At 34.5% G+C, this 17134-nt stretch overlaps 1 protein-coding gene across 1 annotated transcript in view; it reads left to right on the plus strand.

Moving 5' to 3' along the window:
• Window positions 1-17134, plus strand: part of LOC138715524 (putative leucine-rich repeat-containing protein DDB_G0290503) — a 28516-nt gene that overhangs the window by 117 nt on the left and 11265 nt on the right. Inside the window, exons 1-6 of the mRNA XM_069848559.1 lie at window positions 1-116; window positions 7101-7176; window positions 7510-8304; window positions 10796-10858; window positions 12072-12134; window positions 12391-12453. The exon at window positions 1-116 is cut by the window's left edge and continues 117 nt beyond it. Coding sequence (XP_069704660.1) covers window positions 7150-7176; window positions 7510-8304; window positions 10796-10858; window positions 12072-12134; window positions 12391-12453 — 1011 coding nt within the window. The 5' untranslated portion in view covers window positions 1-116; window positions 7101-7149. The remainder of the gene's footprint in view (window positions 117-7100; window positions 7177-7509; window positions 8305-10795; window positions 10859-12071; window positions 12135-12390; window positions 12454-17134) is intronic.

A 17134-nucleotide genomic window follows, 5' to 3' on the forward strand; every position in this document is an offset into this window, starting at 1 on the left:
GGAAGTGAGTGCGTGTCTCGAATCCATAGACCAAGTTCTATAAAACACACAACACCACATTCACACAACTCTGATAACATCTTGCAATACTCATTGTGAATTGGAATCCTAACAGAGTAAGTATCTAGTTACAAATTCATGTTCACATTGGTATCCCGTAAAGAACCCAGCATTTAATTTCTTAATAAGCTTAAATATAATTTTTAAAATATTACAGATACTTTTATTTTAGTACAACATCCATTTACTGCTTTTAATAGTGCAATGTTTGTCAACCATGTGTGCTTGTTTTCTTTCTCTATCTCTTCTTTTTTTTTCTTTTGCGGTTGTCATCAGTGTTGCCAAGTCAGCGATTTTGTAGCTAAATCTGGTGTTTTCAGGACTATGGTCAGCTACAGAATTTTACCGTCAGCGGCTAGCTATTTATTTGGCGTTTTTTGGTGATTCCGGTAGAGGAAGATGATATTTTAAATTTTTTCTTCTGTAAAGATGTTATAATTGTTTTTATAATAGCCTACTTGCGGACAACAATATTAGTTAATCATAAACCAGAGTTTAATATGGTATTATCAAAATTCGGTTAAACGAGCGTTGAGCGGATTCCACCGATTTTGGAATAGACACCGACGCACTTAGGTTAGGTTAGGTTAGTTTAGGCTTTTATTATCCCGTCAAGATGAAGGTGAAAGAGATTGAGTGTGATTTTTTGTTTTCTATGTTGGCAGTTCAAGTGCGTCTGTGTCTATTCCAAAATCGGTGGAATCCGCTCAACGCTCGTTTCACCCAAAATTCTTTATTGTGCAAGTATAAAATATCAACGTTTTAAGTTAACTCGATTTGGTACAACCACGTCCATTTCCTGCTTCATCCATTGTTGTACAAATAAGGCATGCCACATTCGTTAAAATTTTAGTCTAATCATGTATGCATTGTTTTTGTAAATGAATTGATATAATCATAAAGAATAGATAATGAACTGAATTGTTATTATCATTTATGATAACTTATATTACGATAGGCCTATTTAAATTATCATTCCGCATTGTAGTCTATGTAACACAGACATACTTAAAACTTAAAACCAGACTCATTGTTGGCAGACACGTCTCCAGCTCAGAGTGAAATCAGATTTCGAACCGACTGGTGTGATTGTGAATGTGATTATTTCCGAAGTGTTCAGTATATTCTTTATCTACTTCATTCAATTTTGAAAAAATATGCCGCGTAAAACTCCATAGTACAATAGGTTAGAGATGTGCGAAAAAAAAAAAAAACATAGGCTAATGTGTTGAAAGTATGGGTGGAAGAAGTTGCCGATGATAGTTGGAAAGCTCGGCCTAAATGGTGTAAGGTGATATTGAAAGCAAAATATTCAGATTTAATTGTCCATACAATTTTGCATAGAACATAGAACCTACAAAGTGACACATACTTTCCATAATTTAGTCTACATTTTTATAAAATTCTCTAGTTCCTTAAAACTGTAGGCTATAGTTTGTATTTCAAATTTGGAAGTGATGTATTAAGAAAAATCTGGAGTTTTTCAACTACAGTTTAGCGGTTTTTTTAAGCTTGTGCAGCCGTAAATAGAATTCTGAGTTGGCAACACTGGTTGTCATGGTGCATTGTTATTGTGAGAGCTTAACATGAAGGAAGTATAACAGAGTTTCTTCGGCAAATGTTATTGAGTACTACAAGAAGAAACAATGCATTGTTATCGTGAAAACAAGCCTGAAATTATTTGCCGATGCATTGTCAGAGAAACTAGTTTGAAGCTGTTTTAAATTTATATTACGTCTATATTTAGGCCTATCCTCAGTTTATTAATTATTCCGAAAAGTAGTGTACATATTTTTTATTACTTACACGTTCAACTAACTATCCGGTATGTAATTTCTATATTATATCCAGTGGCGTAGCGTGAAATTTTGAGCAGGGGAAGCTAACTCAAGTTGTTTCTCATGCAATATGAGAAAACGCATTACAAAAATACAGTCTTAAAATAAATAGTAGTCAATTTCAAGTCAGCAGTCGAAGATTGGTTGGAACCTCGTAAGTAACAGCAATAAGGCATGGCCTCAAATGATACGTAGTAAAATATGATTTCACGGTTTACGCATAGGCCTATCTCTTAGCAAATAGACACGTATACGTATAACATTAGCTCACTCCCTATCATACTTAGAGGAATCACAATATTAACAGTCAATAGATACAGTACGTAACAATGCGTCTGTCTTTTGATTGTGTCCTTCAGTGACAGCAAGGGTGTCGGTCGTTTGTTTTTTAGATCACACTTTTCTTCATAAGTTAGTCTTGATAATACAATTGTCCTAAACAAATTCAAGTAAATTAGTGTTCGGAACTATTATTTCGCTCATTATTTATTACATCAGCCACAATGCACACTAACACTTCAACTGAACACAACTCACGAAAAGGGATAACTCGGAAACTACTTATTTTATATGTTAAAGCTAGCTTCTTGCGAGCCTTGCGACTAGGGTAGTTTAGTTAGAAAGGGATGGAAAATCTGCGGGGTGGATTACACAGAAGAAACCAGTCTGCTTGGAAGCTGGTGTGTGCAGGCTTCTTGTTTACTGCTGCATCACAAATCATCCTGAGCTGCCGCATCACAATATCTAACGCGTAAATATAAATTCTATTAAAATTAATAAATAATTTTCTCCATAAACTGCAGGTTTATTATGAGATTATTATTAACTGGGGAAGCTAAGCTTTTTAGCTTACATTGACGCTACGACACTGATTATATCCTTGATCACATACAGATTGGCCATTCACATGTTACCTACAAAAAAAAAAAAAAAAAAAGTAATTGGAATAATAGTAGGTGCCAAATCTAGGTAATCGCATAGGAGCATTTTAAAAAAATTACAAATAATGTCCATGGCTTGTCGTTATATTTTTTCATTAATAATCTTCCTCGTATGTAATCGTGAAAACCTTGTAGGCTAACTAATTCAACATTGAAAATACGTGCCAAAAATGACTTTCATACTCCATCCGCGAGTCTATCGTGCTATCAAAAAGGAGTGTGTTGTATGGCAGTAAAATTTTTTAGTAGCCTTCCTATGAATATAAACAATGAAGGTAAATGTTACTTATGTCCCAACCACTACAGTAACTTGATAAAATACCTTGAAAATGCCTTGGATTTAAAGTACTGAGTAGCAGGTAATTGATGTGATCACTGGGAGAGCTGTAAGCCCATCCAACCCGCCCTAAATACGTACCTTACTTATATACGAAAATCGTCGTGCGTGAATGAAGAATACCGCCATATTTCTTTAATGTAACAGTATTGCCAACATAGTAATAATATACACACCTAATCAAACCTAACCTAATCTGTCACATAATACTACACACCTGTAGTAACATTCCTCACACTTAGGCCTAGTATCATTTCGTTTTCATGTATTGCCGGCTCTGCCAATCGTGTCGGTTTCCATCTAGTGGAAGTGGATCGTACTAATACTACTAATTTGAAGAGGAAGCAATGGCGACTTTCATAATAATTACATTTTACATGTTCGTGATATACTAAATGTGTTCATCATCATCATCATTGGCGCTAAAGCCCTTGGTAGGCCTGGGCCTCCCTCAGTAATTGTCGCCATCCGTCTCTATCTTGTAGCAGCCTTCCAATTCTTGCACCCCAACTTTCTGGCATCCTCTTCCACTCCATCAATCCACCGTAAATGCGGTTGACCTCGTCTTCTCTGATCTCCCGGATTTGTTATTACAATTTTTTTACAAGGTTCACTTAGGTCCATGCGTATTACATGTCCTGTCCACCTCAATCTGCTAGTTTTAACTGTATTGATTATATTTGGCTCTCCTAGAAGTCTATATAATTCATAGTTGCATCTCCTCCTCCAGAGACCTTCCTCAAATGTTGGGCCATAGATCCTTCGCAGAATCTTTCTTTCGAAAATCTCCAATCTTTTTTCATCGTTTTTGGAAATTGACCACGTTTCTGCCGCATATGTCAAAACTGGTTTCACTAATGTTTTGTAAAGAATAACTTTTACTTTCCTGGATAGAGCATTCGAACTAAAGTGATATCACAGTCTACTATATACAGTCGCGAAGCTCAATATGTAGTAAAAATGCAAACATGGGTAGTTGCCCACCACTAGGATCGCTACTATCGCCTCATCATCGCAGATCTCTCGCCTAGCAGATGACAAACACTTTCGTTGTAGTGTTCTTTTGAAAAAATTAACACCTTCCTTCCATTATTGAAATATTAAATGCATAAAGTTAATTTATTATTTTAATGAAGTATATTAAATTCCACCATAAACTCGAAGATATCTGCAAGAAATAAGTTAATATAATTTTTGTTTGTGCAAAACGAACTGAAATTTACTATAATAGCTTCACTCATTCAAGATTATAGCGATAATTAACTATGAAACCAATAAATATTAATTTGCATTTCCCTTTACAACAATAATAATGGAAATATGAATTAATGGAGTAACTTACGTGTACCGGTACTTGTAGTGTAAGCTTACGTAGTTAACAAAGTGGGACGAGGTTAAGCAATAATAATCACACCAGAATTGGAAATAAAACTTGATCAATGAATTTTATTGTAACGGACTTTTTCTACGTCTCTAGTAAAGCAATAATTAAAAACATGTCCTTTGAAAAAAAAGTAGGCCTAAGCAATAATAATCCCACCAGAATTGAAAATAAAACGTGATCAATAAATTTCATTAAAGCAAACTTAATTTTTCTACAAAATTAATAGCTACAATTAAAAATATATCCTCTGAAAAAAAAAGTAGACCTAACCTTTATTTCTCTGGAAATTTAGCAGCCTAAGTGACAGAACTTTAACCGGTATCTAATGTCCTTTCGGTTAGACTGAAACATTTCATTGTGAAATTTAAGGATATAATGTATTCTAACAGTCACAAAGAACTTCAAAATTAAGAGTTTTGTTTTTGCACAGCATTCTTGTGGAAACCCAGGAACCTTTCTGAATCTTTCGGAAATCGCAAAAAAGGATAACTCTGGCCTCTTTCTCTTACTGTTGCTACAATTTATAGCACTACAAACGTCTCCTCCTTGTCCCATATTATTATTCCAATTATTATATTTTAGCCATTAACATTTTCATTATAACCAATAACGAACATTTCACAAGCATCAATGTGAAATACGCAACGAGCTAGCACTCGATAGAAATACGACACAGTCCAAAGTCGACCATGGACAGTCTATTGTTTCTAGTTGGAGCGCTTTATCACGAGATTTGTAAAAAAAAACACCCCAAGCTTCGCGACTGTATATAGTAGACTGTGGTGATATTTCAAGCCGAAATATGCTCTGTTTGCTTTCATTAATCGATTAGAGATTTCTTTGGATATGTTATTATCGCTAGTGACCACTAATCCTAAATATGTAAAGTTGTCAACTTTCTCAAAAGTATAATCTGATATCTGCAGGTTGTCTATCTTGTCAACTATCTTTCCATTATCTGCCAACATTTATTTTGTTTTCCTCTCGTTGATGGTGAGGCCTATTTCTTTTCCAGCCTGTTCCAAATATTAATGAGTTAATGTAGTAATAATATTCTCTATATATGGTACAGTAAGATTTTAAATGTGTTGTGGTTGTGATAAAAGTATTGAAAATTGGTTTATAGCGCCACATTTTCAGTGACAAAAGTGTGAGGCAGACATTAAATTTTCAGGGCGTTTAATACACTTATTACTGAGCTTTTATACACTAGTATTCTAGAGCAAAATGCCCACAACAGATTTAGTAATAAATTTAACTACAACTGTAGAAACGAGAAATAATAGACAATGATTACAAAAAGAAAGGCTCAAGAACAATAGTCGCATACAAATGCTCCAAATCCTTCGTAACTTAAACATAACTCGCGCACTCTTACTCGCTCAGCGAGTCAGTTTAAGAATGTGTTACTAAGGAGCAGCACAATACGGTCTTAGTTCATGCCACTTCATTGCTACAAATAGGACTTCATTTTAATGTCAACATGTTCCTTCTGACTGACTTATAACTCAGTAGAAAGTACAAGTTTCCTTCTGAAAAAATTACATGTGATTTCAGACAAAACGTTTACACACCTTTCTAAATACAGTAGAACCTCTATTATCCGTGGTAATGAGGGTGTGGAGTGAACGGTTAATCGAAAGAATCGGATAATCCGTACCATAAAAATTTTTCATAAACTTACTACATAATATTTTCCTAATTTCCTCTATGGTCTTTTCTTTTAATATGCTAGGTAGTGGACCAGAAGTTCAATAATTTAAGTCTGTTTCTTTCTTTTATTTATTATTTTTTTTTACAATTCATGCTTGATTTTCCGATAAGCCAGTTATTAAACATTATTTATTGTACTTAAGTCTGGTTTTCAACGACGGATTTTTAATGGCTAAGGAAACTCCTTATGACGACAGTCTGTGGAAACATAGGAATAGTAGAGGTCTCATGTTGTAGATTTACAAATTTTATACAGTCTATATTTTATTTTTCATTAGCCTAAATCGCGTACAGTTGTAATTCCTATCTCGTATTGTGATGTGAAATGAACCACATTTTCTTTTTTCCCAAACCACTCAATTATTTGCACTTTTTGCCGTAGTACAACATGTTTTCTTTTGGCGCTTGTAGAAGGTATTTTGCATAGAAGTTAAACAGTACGGCCATAATGCGTAAGGGTAAAGATTTATAAAAATAAACACTCTGTGGAAAAAATATAATGTACAGTACTTCATAATTTGAGAAAGACAGTCGGATAATCCACCAATCGGTTAATAGGGTGACGGATAATCGAGGTTTTACTGTAGATATTCATCTGCGGCTTTACCAACGAAATGTCTCATCCTTTTTAATAATCCATACTCAATGGAGTAATGGAAGCTAGTTTTGCAGTAGGCATACCAACTATGAAAAATTCACGAGAGCACTCTTACCCTCCGTTACCTTACAGTTGTCCGTGCGCAGTTGATGAGATTTTGACCTTTTTGCGCGTAATCGACACCCACCCATATTGTATAGGCCTAATAGAACTAATTTTGTGTTTTCAGGTAAAAAAAACTGTCTAAGTTATTCCTTTATTCAATAAGTAGTTATTTTATGGACCCTACAGTAAACAACAACAAGGTAAGTTGTATTTCATATTTATCAAGTTATCAAAAATACACTCTTCATTTATATTGAGTAACTTATTGTTATCTGAAAAGGCACGTAATCTCTCAATATTCAGGTATTTTCAAAAGAAAGAGAGGCTATGTGTATCTTGATTTTTCCTTGTAGGCCTAATTTTTACGGCAATATTGATATTGAATTATTGTCAATCTGAGTATTAGGCCTATTATTTTGTAGGCCCTACTTTATTTATGACGTGCTTTCAAATTCTGGTATTCTCACAGAGTACCAATTAGACAACTAGGCCTGCTGGCCATTTGCATCTTACTGACTTCACATTCTGCACAGGTGGCACAACTGCAGGAGGGCACCGGATTTCCAGCGCCTCTTCAACTCCTGCTGCTTCAGTTTCTGTCTTTGGCTCTTAATCATGTCAGTCTGTCGAAAGAAGGAGGCAAAAGTGCGCAGGAATGGAAAAATTCCTTTCTGCATGTTAACGAAACAAAGGACAATCTATCCAGACTGGAGGATATGGTTGAGCGAAGTCTCAGTAAGCAAGATCTAGAGCAAAGTCACATAGAAAGACTAGAAAACAAGATACAACTGCTTGAGAGTAAAATTGATAACACTTTCATGGCCGTTATCAAGGACAGAGACGATAAAAGTGATCTTCTTTTGTCTATACTGAAATTACAGGATTTTGAAATAGTGCACCAGTTTCAAGAACAAGGGAAGAAATTGAATGCATTCCAGGATAAACTTAAGGAAGAGAACGACAAGATATACAAAACTATGTCACATTTCGAAGAGGAACTGCAGGGCTTGAAATCAAACCTCCAGGAGCAACCTAATAACATAAAATCAAATGTAGAAGAGGAAATGGATAACTTAAGTTCAAAACTCATGGAGAGATTGAACACACTGGAATCAAATTTACAGGTTAAGCTGGAGAGTTTACAATCAAATCTGGACAAGAAACTCACCACGCAAAATGAAAGCTTGCAATTTACTGTTTTCCGTCTTGAAGAAGAATTGAAAAGGCAAGAGAAATTTGTTGAGGACAAGGTGCAAACTGTGTTGAAATCTATAACGAATATAGAGAAGATAGAATTCCAGAGCCAGGCTGAGAATTCGCAGTGCCAGGTGAGTGCCAAAACGTCAGCAATACAGAGGATTAGGGCCTGTCGTGTGAACACAATAGTCCTCATTTTACTGCCACTGCAACATTGATGGGTCTTAAATTGAGATAAAAGTCAAACGTTGCTAATCAACTCAAAAGGAAATCACACTAATTTCATTTTCTTGTATTTCCTCATGAACACGTTATCTGCTTTTACTAAAATATTTTAAATGTCTTCATTTAGAAAACATTACAAAATGGCTGTTTACTCGTGCTCAGGTACTGCTGTCATATTATTCGAAAGAGTCTTAAAATTAAACATTACTATTGTATTGCACAAATGTCATTTTGTATGTTTATGACTACTTCATGACTCACAATAAAGAAAAATAATATATTAAACCAATAATGAGTGATAGTATACAGCAGAGAAGAAGGCCTTATTATTATTATTCACTTTTTGCTTTCATCTCATTTGCAATTTCTCACATAATTTTAGAAACCACATTATTGTCGTGATATTGTTACAAAGATTTTACAGAACATGAATTAATATAAGCATATTTCCTGTACTAAAACAACTAATTTATCCGCATCGAGCTCCATTATGGATTATGTGCACTACACAACAATAGTGTTCGTAGATAGCAAAGCGTGCAATCATAGGCACTACCAACGCATGCGCAGTACACTGCAGCTATCGGACAGTCTCCTCAGCGAATAGGGATTATAAAGAATGGACACTGAGCGAATTTTCCTGTGTTTTGTTTCTCTGTGCGCAAGCGTTTAGTTCCACTTTCAAGCGCTAGAGGTTAGTGTAATCGAGCACACGCTAAGATAATAATTGAGAATAGAGTTGAGACACAGGATTCAAACATCGCCTACCTTATTGCATAATCCAGTAACGCTTTGATTCAAATAAATTCAAGTTAACAGCTTTTCTTTATTTCTCAGTGAGAAACTAGTTGTAATAATAATATTTTATATTTCAGATATAATAAATTATATTATAAAATAATATAATGCATTATAAAATTAAGTATCGAATTCGTTTAATATTGGTATATAATATAATATAGGTATATGGTTTTACTTCTCATAAGAGTTTTTTTTTTTTTTCCATTTTCAGCGCTATCAAATCATTACATATTTTAATTGTTGTTGGGGTCAACGTCTCATCTCTCATTATAAATGAACTCTAGAGTCTACACATTACAGTTAATGACGGATTTATTATTTTATGCTCGACCATGCCGAAATGTAGTAATTATACACCTGGTAGCAGACCTTTAATGCATGTCATTAAAGTACACCTACTCATTAAAGGTCAGGTCTTTCAGCCAATGACGACTCAGGTTACAACTGTTCAGCCAATGACAGGTCAGCTTTCTACCGTTATAAAACCGCAAGTATCGATTATTCTCGGATATGCAATCGAAAGAGAATTAGCGAAAAGTTACGGAGGCTGGAAATCCAATACTGTCGCAGAAGGGTATGTTATGTTACTATAATAATTAGCGTTAATTGTAAATAATATTCAAATAAATTCAATTTGTCATCTCGTTTTTCAATGTCTAATTTTATTTCAGTGTTATCTCTGTAGGTTCTTATGGCCTAGCAAGGTCACTGTGGACATCTGTTCCTCGGAAAAAAATCAATACTTTCGCGTCTGCGCACATCTCACAACATAAGGGACATTGCTTCAGGTCAGATACAATAAAATTAATAATATCAAGTTAGAAATAGCCTATGGTCGAGCATAAAAAGTCGTATGAAACTCGCCTATAATGGTAATTAAGAAGGTCGTATGAAAATTATGAAACTCGCTTGCGCTCGTTTCATAAATATCCATACTCGCTTCTTAATTACCTTCATTATAGGCTCGTTGCATAATATACTATTATGGATCCAATTTATTTTATTTGAGTACATAATGTACCTAGATGTATTAATTATATGTGTTATATTTCCACTGTGTCGACTGCTAGCTGGTGTGATGTCAGCGCCAACTCTAGGGAGAAAGCAGAATCTCACGCTTTAGCTGGCTTGAAGGTCATTGAAATCAGTCCGGCTACATCAAAGGTACCTATGCGAAATGTCCATTCTTTATAATCCCTATTCGCTGGTCTCCTCGCGACGAACTTCAAGGAGTTATTGGATGTTGTCTCTCCGTGTCTCTTCGTGTTTGATCGTCACCGTCGCGCCTCGTCTGATTCTGTGTGCACCACATAATAAGAAATCAATGGTAGACAAGTACCATGAGACAAAATGTCGCGTTGCGTCTGATTCTTTGTGCACCCGGCAGTATAATCAAATAATTTTGCTTATGTTAATTCATGTTCCTTACAGATAATTACAAAATTGGTGAAAATTTGTGGTTATAATTATTCCAGGAAATCACGATATATTTTGTCATCAGTATACTAATAGGCCTAAATCACATTGTAACTTACTTCAGTTCCCTTACATAGGCTTATTTTACAGCCTAAAAATGTTCTTACATTCTGTTTCTAGTCTCAGATGATCGCTCTCAGTTCCAAATACCAGAGCGTCACAGAGGAGCTCAACAATTCTCAGGTAAGTTCACATATTTCACAACATACGGTAATTTTATAGGCCCTAATACTGTAGGGGAGGAGAGTTAAGGTCAATGATACGAATAAGTGGTGGTATTATTTTTAAGACTGAAGACATTGAGATAACAACCTGATGACAGTGCGCGAAAACAAATGACGACCAATATCCAAGCCTTGGAAAATAAATAACATGCGTAATCATAGGTCTATATATAACTTGGATGAATGACGAACAGTCAAGTACCCAACAATATTTAAAAAAATATATATTTTAACTAAAACATTATGCTTGTATGTGACAGCAATAAAAATTAGAAGCATTTTTGTTACATTTTAAAAACGTTTGCATTAGTAGCCTATCATATTACACAACATTTTTATAATATATCAACCTCAAATAATTAACTGCCCTAAAAGTCTTTGACGTGATATTTTTCAAATTACTTTCTCTTGTTTCTTGTTGTATGAACCGAAACAGAAACGAGTAGTTATTCTGTAATTTAAAGTGCTCGATTTCTCATACTTTTAATTTTTTATTACTCGTGAGTAAATAGGCCCTAATAGAAGTTTAGTTATATATTCTCTTCTATATATATATTTACCTATTAATTTTTTTACTTATTTATTTATTTATTTATTTATTTATACATTAATCTATTCGCCTATTTATTCATTGATTGATTGATTAATTAATTAATTTATTTATTATTTCATTTGTTTATTTATTCATTCATTCAATCATTCATTTATTCATTTATTGGTTTATTTATTTATTTGTTTATTCATTTATTTATTAATTTATTATTTTATATATATATATTTATTTATTTATTTATTTATTTATTTACTCTTTCATTGATTGATTGAGTAGTTGATTGATTGATTGATTTATAAATATATTGATTTACCGTATTAATTTATTGGTTTATTTTATTTATTTCTGTATTCATTCATTCATTCGCCAGAACAGGACCATTTCCACTTCACCGGAAAACTTGTGCACACAGTTCAGAGACTTTCCAGCAGGGACGCTGCATAAAGTCTGATTGCACACTACCAAAGCATCATTAGAGCTACAGCTACGTGTAATGTGTTCTGAATACATTGTTGTAGGGCTATACAATATGAAGTATTAACGATGGCAGATGAGGTAAATATAAACTTAATGGTTACTTCTTATGCAGGCCCTTTATATAAATTTTGTTCCATTCCAGTCTCTTCTGACTGTCAAGAATGAAGAAATAAACCGCCTCACAGAGGAGCTCAACAATGTTCAAGTAAGTAAATTAATTTCTAGATGACTATTTTCCCACTATTTGATACATATTGTAATATTTTGGATGAAACATAAAAATATGTCTTAGAAATAAAAACGTATTTCCTCCCCTGCGTACACAACGTTGCTCTTGTGCCGGTTGGCTTAGCCTAATCATTTCAGGCATCATATGACATTGCAAAATCTTGCTCTTAGTGTGTAAATCTTTGTATCCTAAGAAACTTTAATTAAGGTCTCTATAACAATTTTGTTTCCAGGCTGAGCTGAATGTTACGAATTCGAGAGTCCACAGTCTCACAGAGGAAGTAAAACAATCGCAAGTAAGCCAATATCTATACTAATAATAAATCTGTAGCCGAATTTTTTCTGGTAATTTTCGATTTTCCAAAAATAATTGGTCCTAACATATATAATTAACCACCCTGAAACCGAAAATTGTTTTTTTTTTTTAATTTTTGTTTGTATGTCTGTCTGTATGTTTTTTACCTTTTCACGCGATAATGGATGAACGGATTTCGATGAAAATTGGAATATAAATTAAGTTCGTTGTAACTTAGATTTTAGGCTCTATGGCATTCAAACTACATTATTTAAAAGGGGGGTTATAAGGGGGCATGAATTAAATAAATCGAAATATCTCGCTTATTATTTATTTTTGTAAAAAATGTTAAATAACAAAAGTTTCTTTAAAAATAATTTTCGATAAGTTTTATTCCTTCAAAAATTTTGATAGGACTGATGTTTAATGAGGTAAATGAGTTTTAAAATTAAAATAACTGTCATCTAAGGCCTTGTAATGAATTAAAAAACAAATGACTTCGTCTATAAGGGGCCTTGGACAGCAACAATCGGAAGCTATGAAAGATAGCCTACAGAGAATGTTTCTGTGTTTGTATGAAGTAATATCGGAAGCTAAATTAACCGATTTGTATAATTAATTATTATTTCACCATTGGAAGGTGTAGTTTCTCTAGATGGACATAATGCTATAATGTTATTACAGTAACTTCTGATATAATATAATATAATATAATATAATATAATATAATATAATATAATATAATATAATATAATATAATATAATATAATATGTAATATTATATAATATAATTTAAGTTATTTGAAGGGTTCAGAACCATAGTGGGCCAAGCGCCATTTACTGAATACGTAGAAAACAAGGATTAAAATTAAGTTATCATAATTCAATGGAAACCTATAACAAGTAAAATAAAATATACACATTAAATCTAAATGATGTCAATCTTCATTAAACTATGGTTGCATCTAATAAAAATTAAGAAACATGTTAAAGGAATTGTCATTGCACCAAATGAGTGTCTCTGGACCAAAATGATCGCATTTTAATTATTTGGAAGCAATTTAAATTAAGTAACATATTAAACGATTTATCCTTCTATCAAACACGAATGTTCCCTGGATCAAATGTCCTATTTTAATTATGTAATTACTTTATATCTATTTCTAACGGGTGCAGCGGAGCGTACGGGTACGGCTAGTATTTATAATAAATTTATAATCTGATACACGAATGTGTAGGCCTACTCTACTCCATATTAGTTAGTCTATAACTACAGGGTGATTTCGTAACTTTGTTACAAACTTTTAGGGATGACAGAGGAGAACATTATGAACAACTTTCATACAGGAATCCATGTCCATAGTATTGTGTGCGCTAACTGGCCTAACAAGGAAACTGCCTTGAATTTAATGAATATGCATATCTAAGCTGATTTCTGTTCGTTAAGGGACATGGTGATAGTAATTTGTTTCGCTTTTTCCTCGTTTACGAAATATAACTTATTGACTTAAAAATCGACGCTATTTATATCCAGTGACGGTGCGTCAATAAGAGCACAAGAGCACGTGAACACTTTGTTTCCATTAATGCACGACTAGTTTTATTATTTAATACCGTATTGGCGTAGTGGAGATGTATAATATCAGGATCGAGTATTTTAAACTTCCCGCATCTTGCATAAACTTCTTATGTAAACTTGGCAACATCCGTTCACGTACAAGCCGTGCTCTTTTCAAGAAGGTTACAGAAATTTCACGCATGCGCGGGAAAAAATTGTCTTTCGCTGGCCGCTTATGACTCGTCAAGAGCACAAAGCATTAAGTGAACAGTGAATCTATCCTACAGATGTCAGGTGCATCGATGCCTATCGTTTACGTGCTATATCTCGAGGAGAAAATTTAATAAGTCTGTATTTTAGCCTGCAGGTGTCAGCATCTCACTGTCGGAACGTTTACTTTATGTGGATGTGTGCACAGTGCTGCTACGAGAGTGTAGTTTGTGAATTACTATACTTCAGTGTCGGCATATAGCATAGTTTGGCTTTCAAAGACGTGCTGGCTGGTATGAATTTAAATATCTGTATGGTGGTGTATATTATTTAAGAATAATATTTGCTGGCATGTATTTATAGTAATCAATCTATGCGAATGGGATTACAGTATTGGTATAGGCTATAGTGTATCAGTGTGTTGTGAATCAAAATACAGTATATTACTGAACACACGCTTTTGTAAATTGTTTTATGTATTAATTTTTAACAAACGTAAACAATGTACTCTGTTCAAGTAATTTTGAAGAGTAAAGAACTGGTTAAACTGGCTTTCCAGGAAAAATTGGAAATAAAAGGACTAGGTTTCATTATTATTATTATTATTATTATTATTATTATTATTATTATTATTATTATTATTATATGTTGTTTTGAATATATATACGGTTTTTTCGACAGTGAAACATTGGAATCATGACATTTCATATTAGGGTAAAAACGTACGATTTCAAATTCTCTTCGATTTTGGAACATAAAATTGTGAACCCACATAATATTTCATTACGAGCCGCCACTGCTTATATCTTCGCAGTTCCGCGACACCGTATCACAGCTCTCGCATTTATGCTCTAGTCTATTTTCTTTCTCTCTTAACTGGCATTAATGCAGAAGTAGTGCAATCCATGACATCTGTCGCTCATTCGTACAAGGTAGGCTGTGCAGCTAGAAGTCTAGGCACACCAGTGCTGCTCATCGGAGTGACTATTACCGCGGAGGAATCGGAGATTACGAATAAAGCTCTCCACCGGTGATCTCCGATACTACCGTAGGTGGAACAGGGGACATACGGAGGGATGCGGGGGTTCGGAGCGAAGCGACAGTTAGCTCAAGGACGACCGGCGCGTACGGACTGACGGTAGTTGTGAGTGGAATAAAATGGCACCAAATCGGATATCCGTCGCATGGAAATTCTTTAATTTAGTTGAAGGTAATAATAATTTACTCTAAGGGTGGTGGAACTTCGAATTTGTTGGATCATTTGAAGCGATCGCACAATCGCGAACTTGATGAAAACAATTACGCAAAACATTTGATACGATTTCTTTTTAAATTGTTTTAGTGCTATTGTTCCCAAACGCTCACAGTCTATGAAAAAGTCTTGAAATTTCTCTAAAACGTAACTTTCGAGGCAATAAAAAACAAATGAAATATTTACAAGACGACTAGAGTTATATTTTATTGTTTAGACAAATTGAGTTGTATTTTACTGTTTTGATTAAAATATTTCTGAATGAAACTAAAGAAACATCAGGTAATAATATAATTACAATTATCCTTAAGTTGATATCCACTTATATTTTTATTACAGAGCAAGAGTGGCGTGTTTTAGAAGAGGCAGTTCAAATGCTGACACCCTTTAACACAATAATCACAATCCTGTCCGGTGAGGAATCTGAATAAATTATGTTGGACAGTAAACTTTATCCCATTGATAGCCCACGTTTCTTTTGTTCCATTCTGAAGCGCCCTTAATATATTTTACGTTAATTAAACCGCTTAGAGTAATAATAGACAAACCCTGTTTGCGATTAAACGAGAGTTTCTAGGAGAATTAAAGTATAAATGTTTACATTAGCTACTGAAAAGCTTTACTTCTGCGTTAGTTTTGCAGTTAGATTGAATGTTATTCATTTTATCAATTACATAAAACTAATACGGCTTTCCACATATACTATGAATTTCAAAACTAGAAAAAAATCTGTCAGCTAACGTAGCACTTTAAGCAACACAAAAAAGAGCCGAAGAAAGAGAGAGAGATTAACATAAAAGAGAGATTAAACAACAACAAATTAGAACTTATTTTAAAAGTTACGCGGACGTCAGCGGACTCGAATCACTACCTGATCCGATTAAAGGAATGCTCAGCGGAAAGTGTATGTCTGCGCCACAGCATATATACAACCCGCGCGGCATCAATCGGAGGTAACCGGAGGTCTCCGATTGAAAGCGCGCAAACAACCGCTCCGGAGAAAACCTAATAATAAGCAGCACTAAGGCACACAGCTCTCTTTTCGCGGAACTATGAGGATCCGGTGAGCGCCGAACAGCGGGCCTCCAAAAACAGCTTCGAGATCAACAAAGAAATAACAGTAGGGCCTACATATGGTTTTTAGAAAGGGAGGAAAACCAGCCAAAGACGACAAATTTACCCTGCAAGGAGATACGCTGGAGACCGTGAACACCTTTCGTTACCTAGGTGTTTACCTGCAACCGACAATGACTTCCTACAGGATACATATCCAGGAAAGAGCAACGGCAGCCACGAAAGCCATAAACAGAATTCCGAACATCAGCAAACTCTCCTTGACCACAGCAATGTCATTATTTCATGCAGTTATAACACCGATTGCCTCCTATGGAATAGAATTAATATGGGAGAAACTGACGAACAACGACCTTGCAAAGTTACAAAATGTGAAGACAAGGTTCCTGAAGAGAGTCCTAGGAGTAGGAAAGCAGTCCCCTACAAGGATCGTCTACGTGTTGGCCAAAGAGAGTTTCTTCATAGAGGACCTCAGGCTGGAACTAATGCTGCCATCTACGGGCCCGTATCAAGCACACCTGGAGACACGGCGTAGGAAGGAAAACAACATAGACCCGGACTTCTATAGGGATGTCCTGAACTAGCACC

Source organism: Periplaneta americana, chromosome 2 (assembly GCF_040183065.1).
Source record: "Periplaneta americana isolate PAMFEO1 chromosome 2, P.americana_PAMFEO1_priV1, whole genome shotgun sequence".
NCBI lineage: Eukaryota > Metazoa > Arthropoda > Insecta > Blattodea > Blattidae > Periplaneta > Periplaneta americana.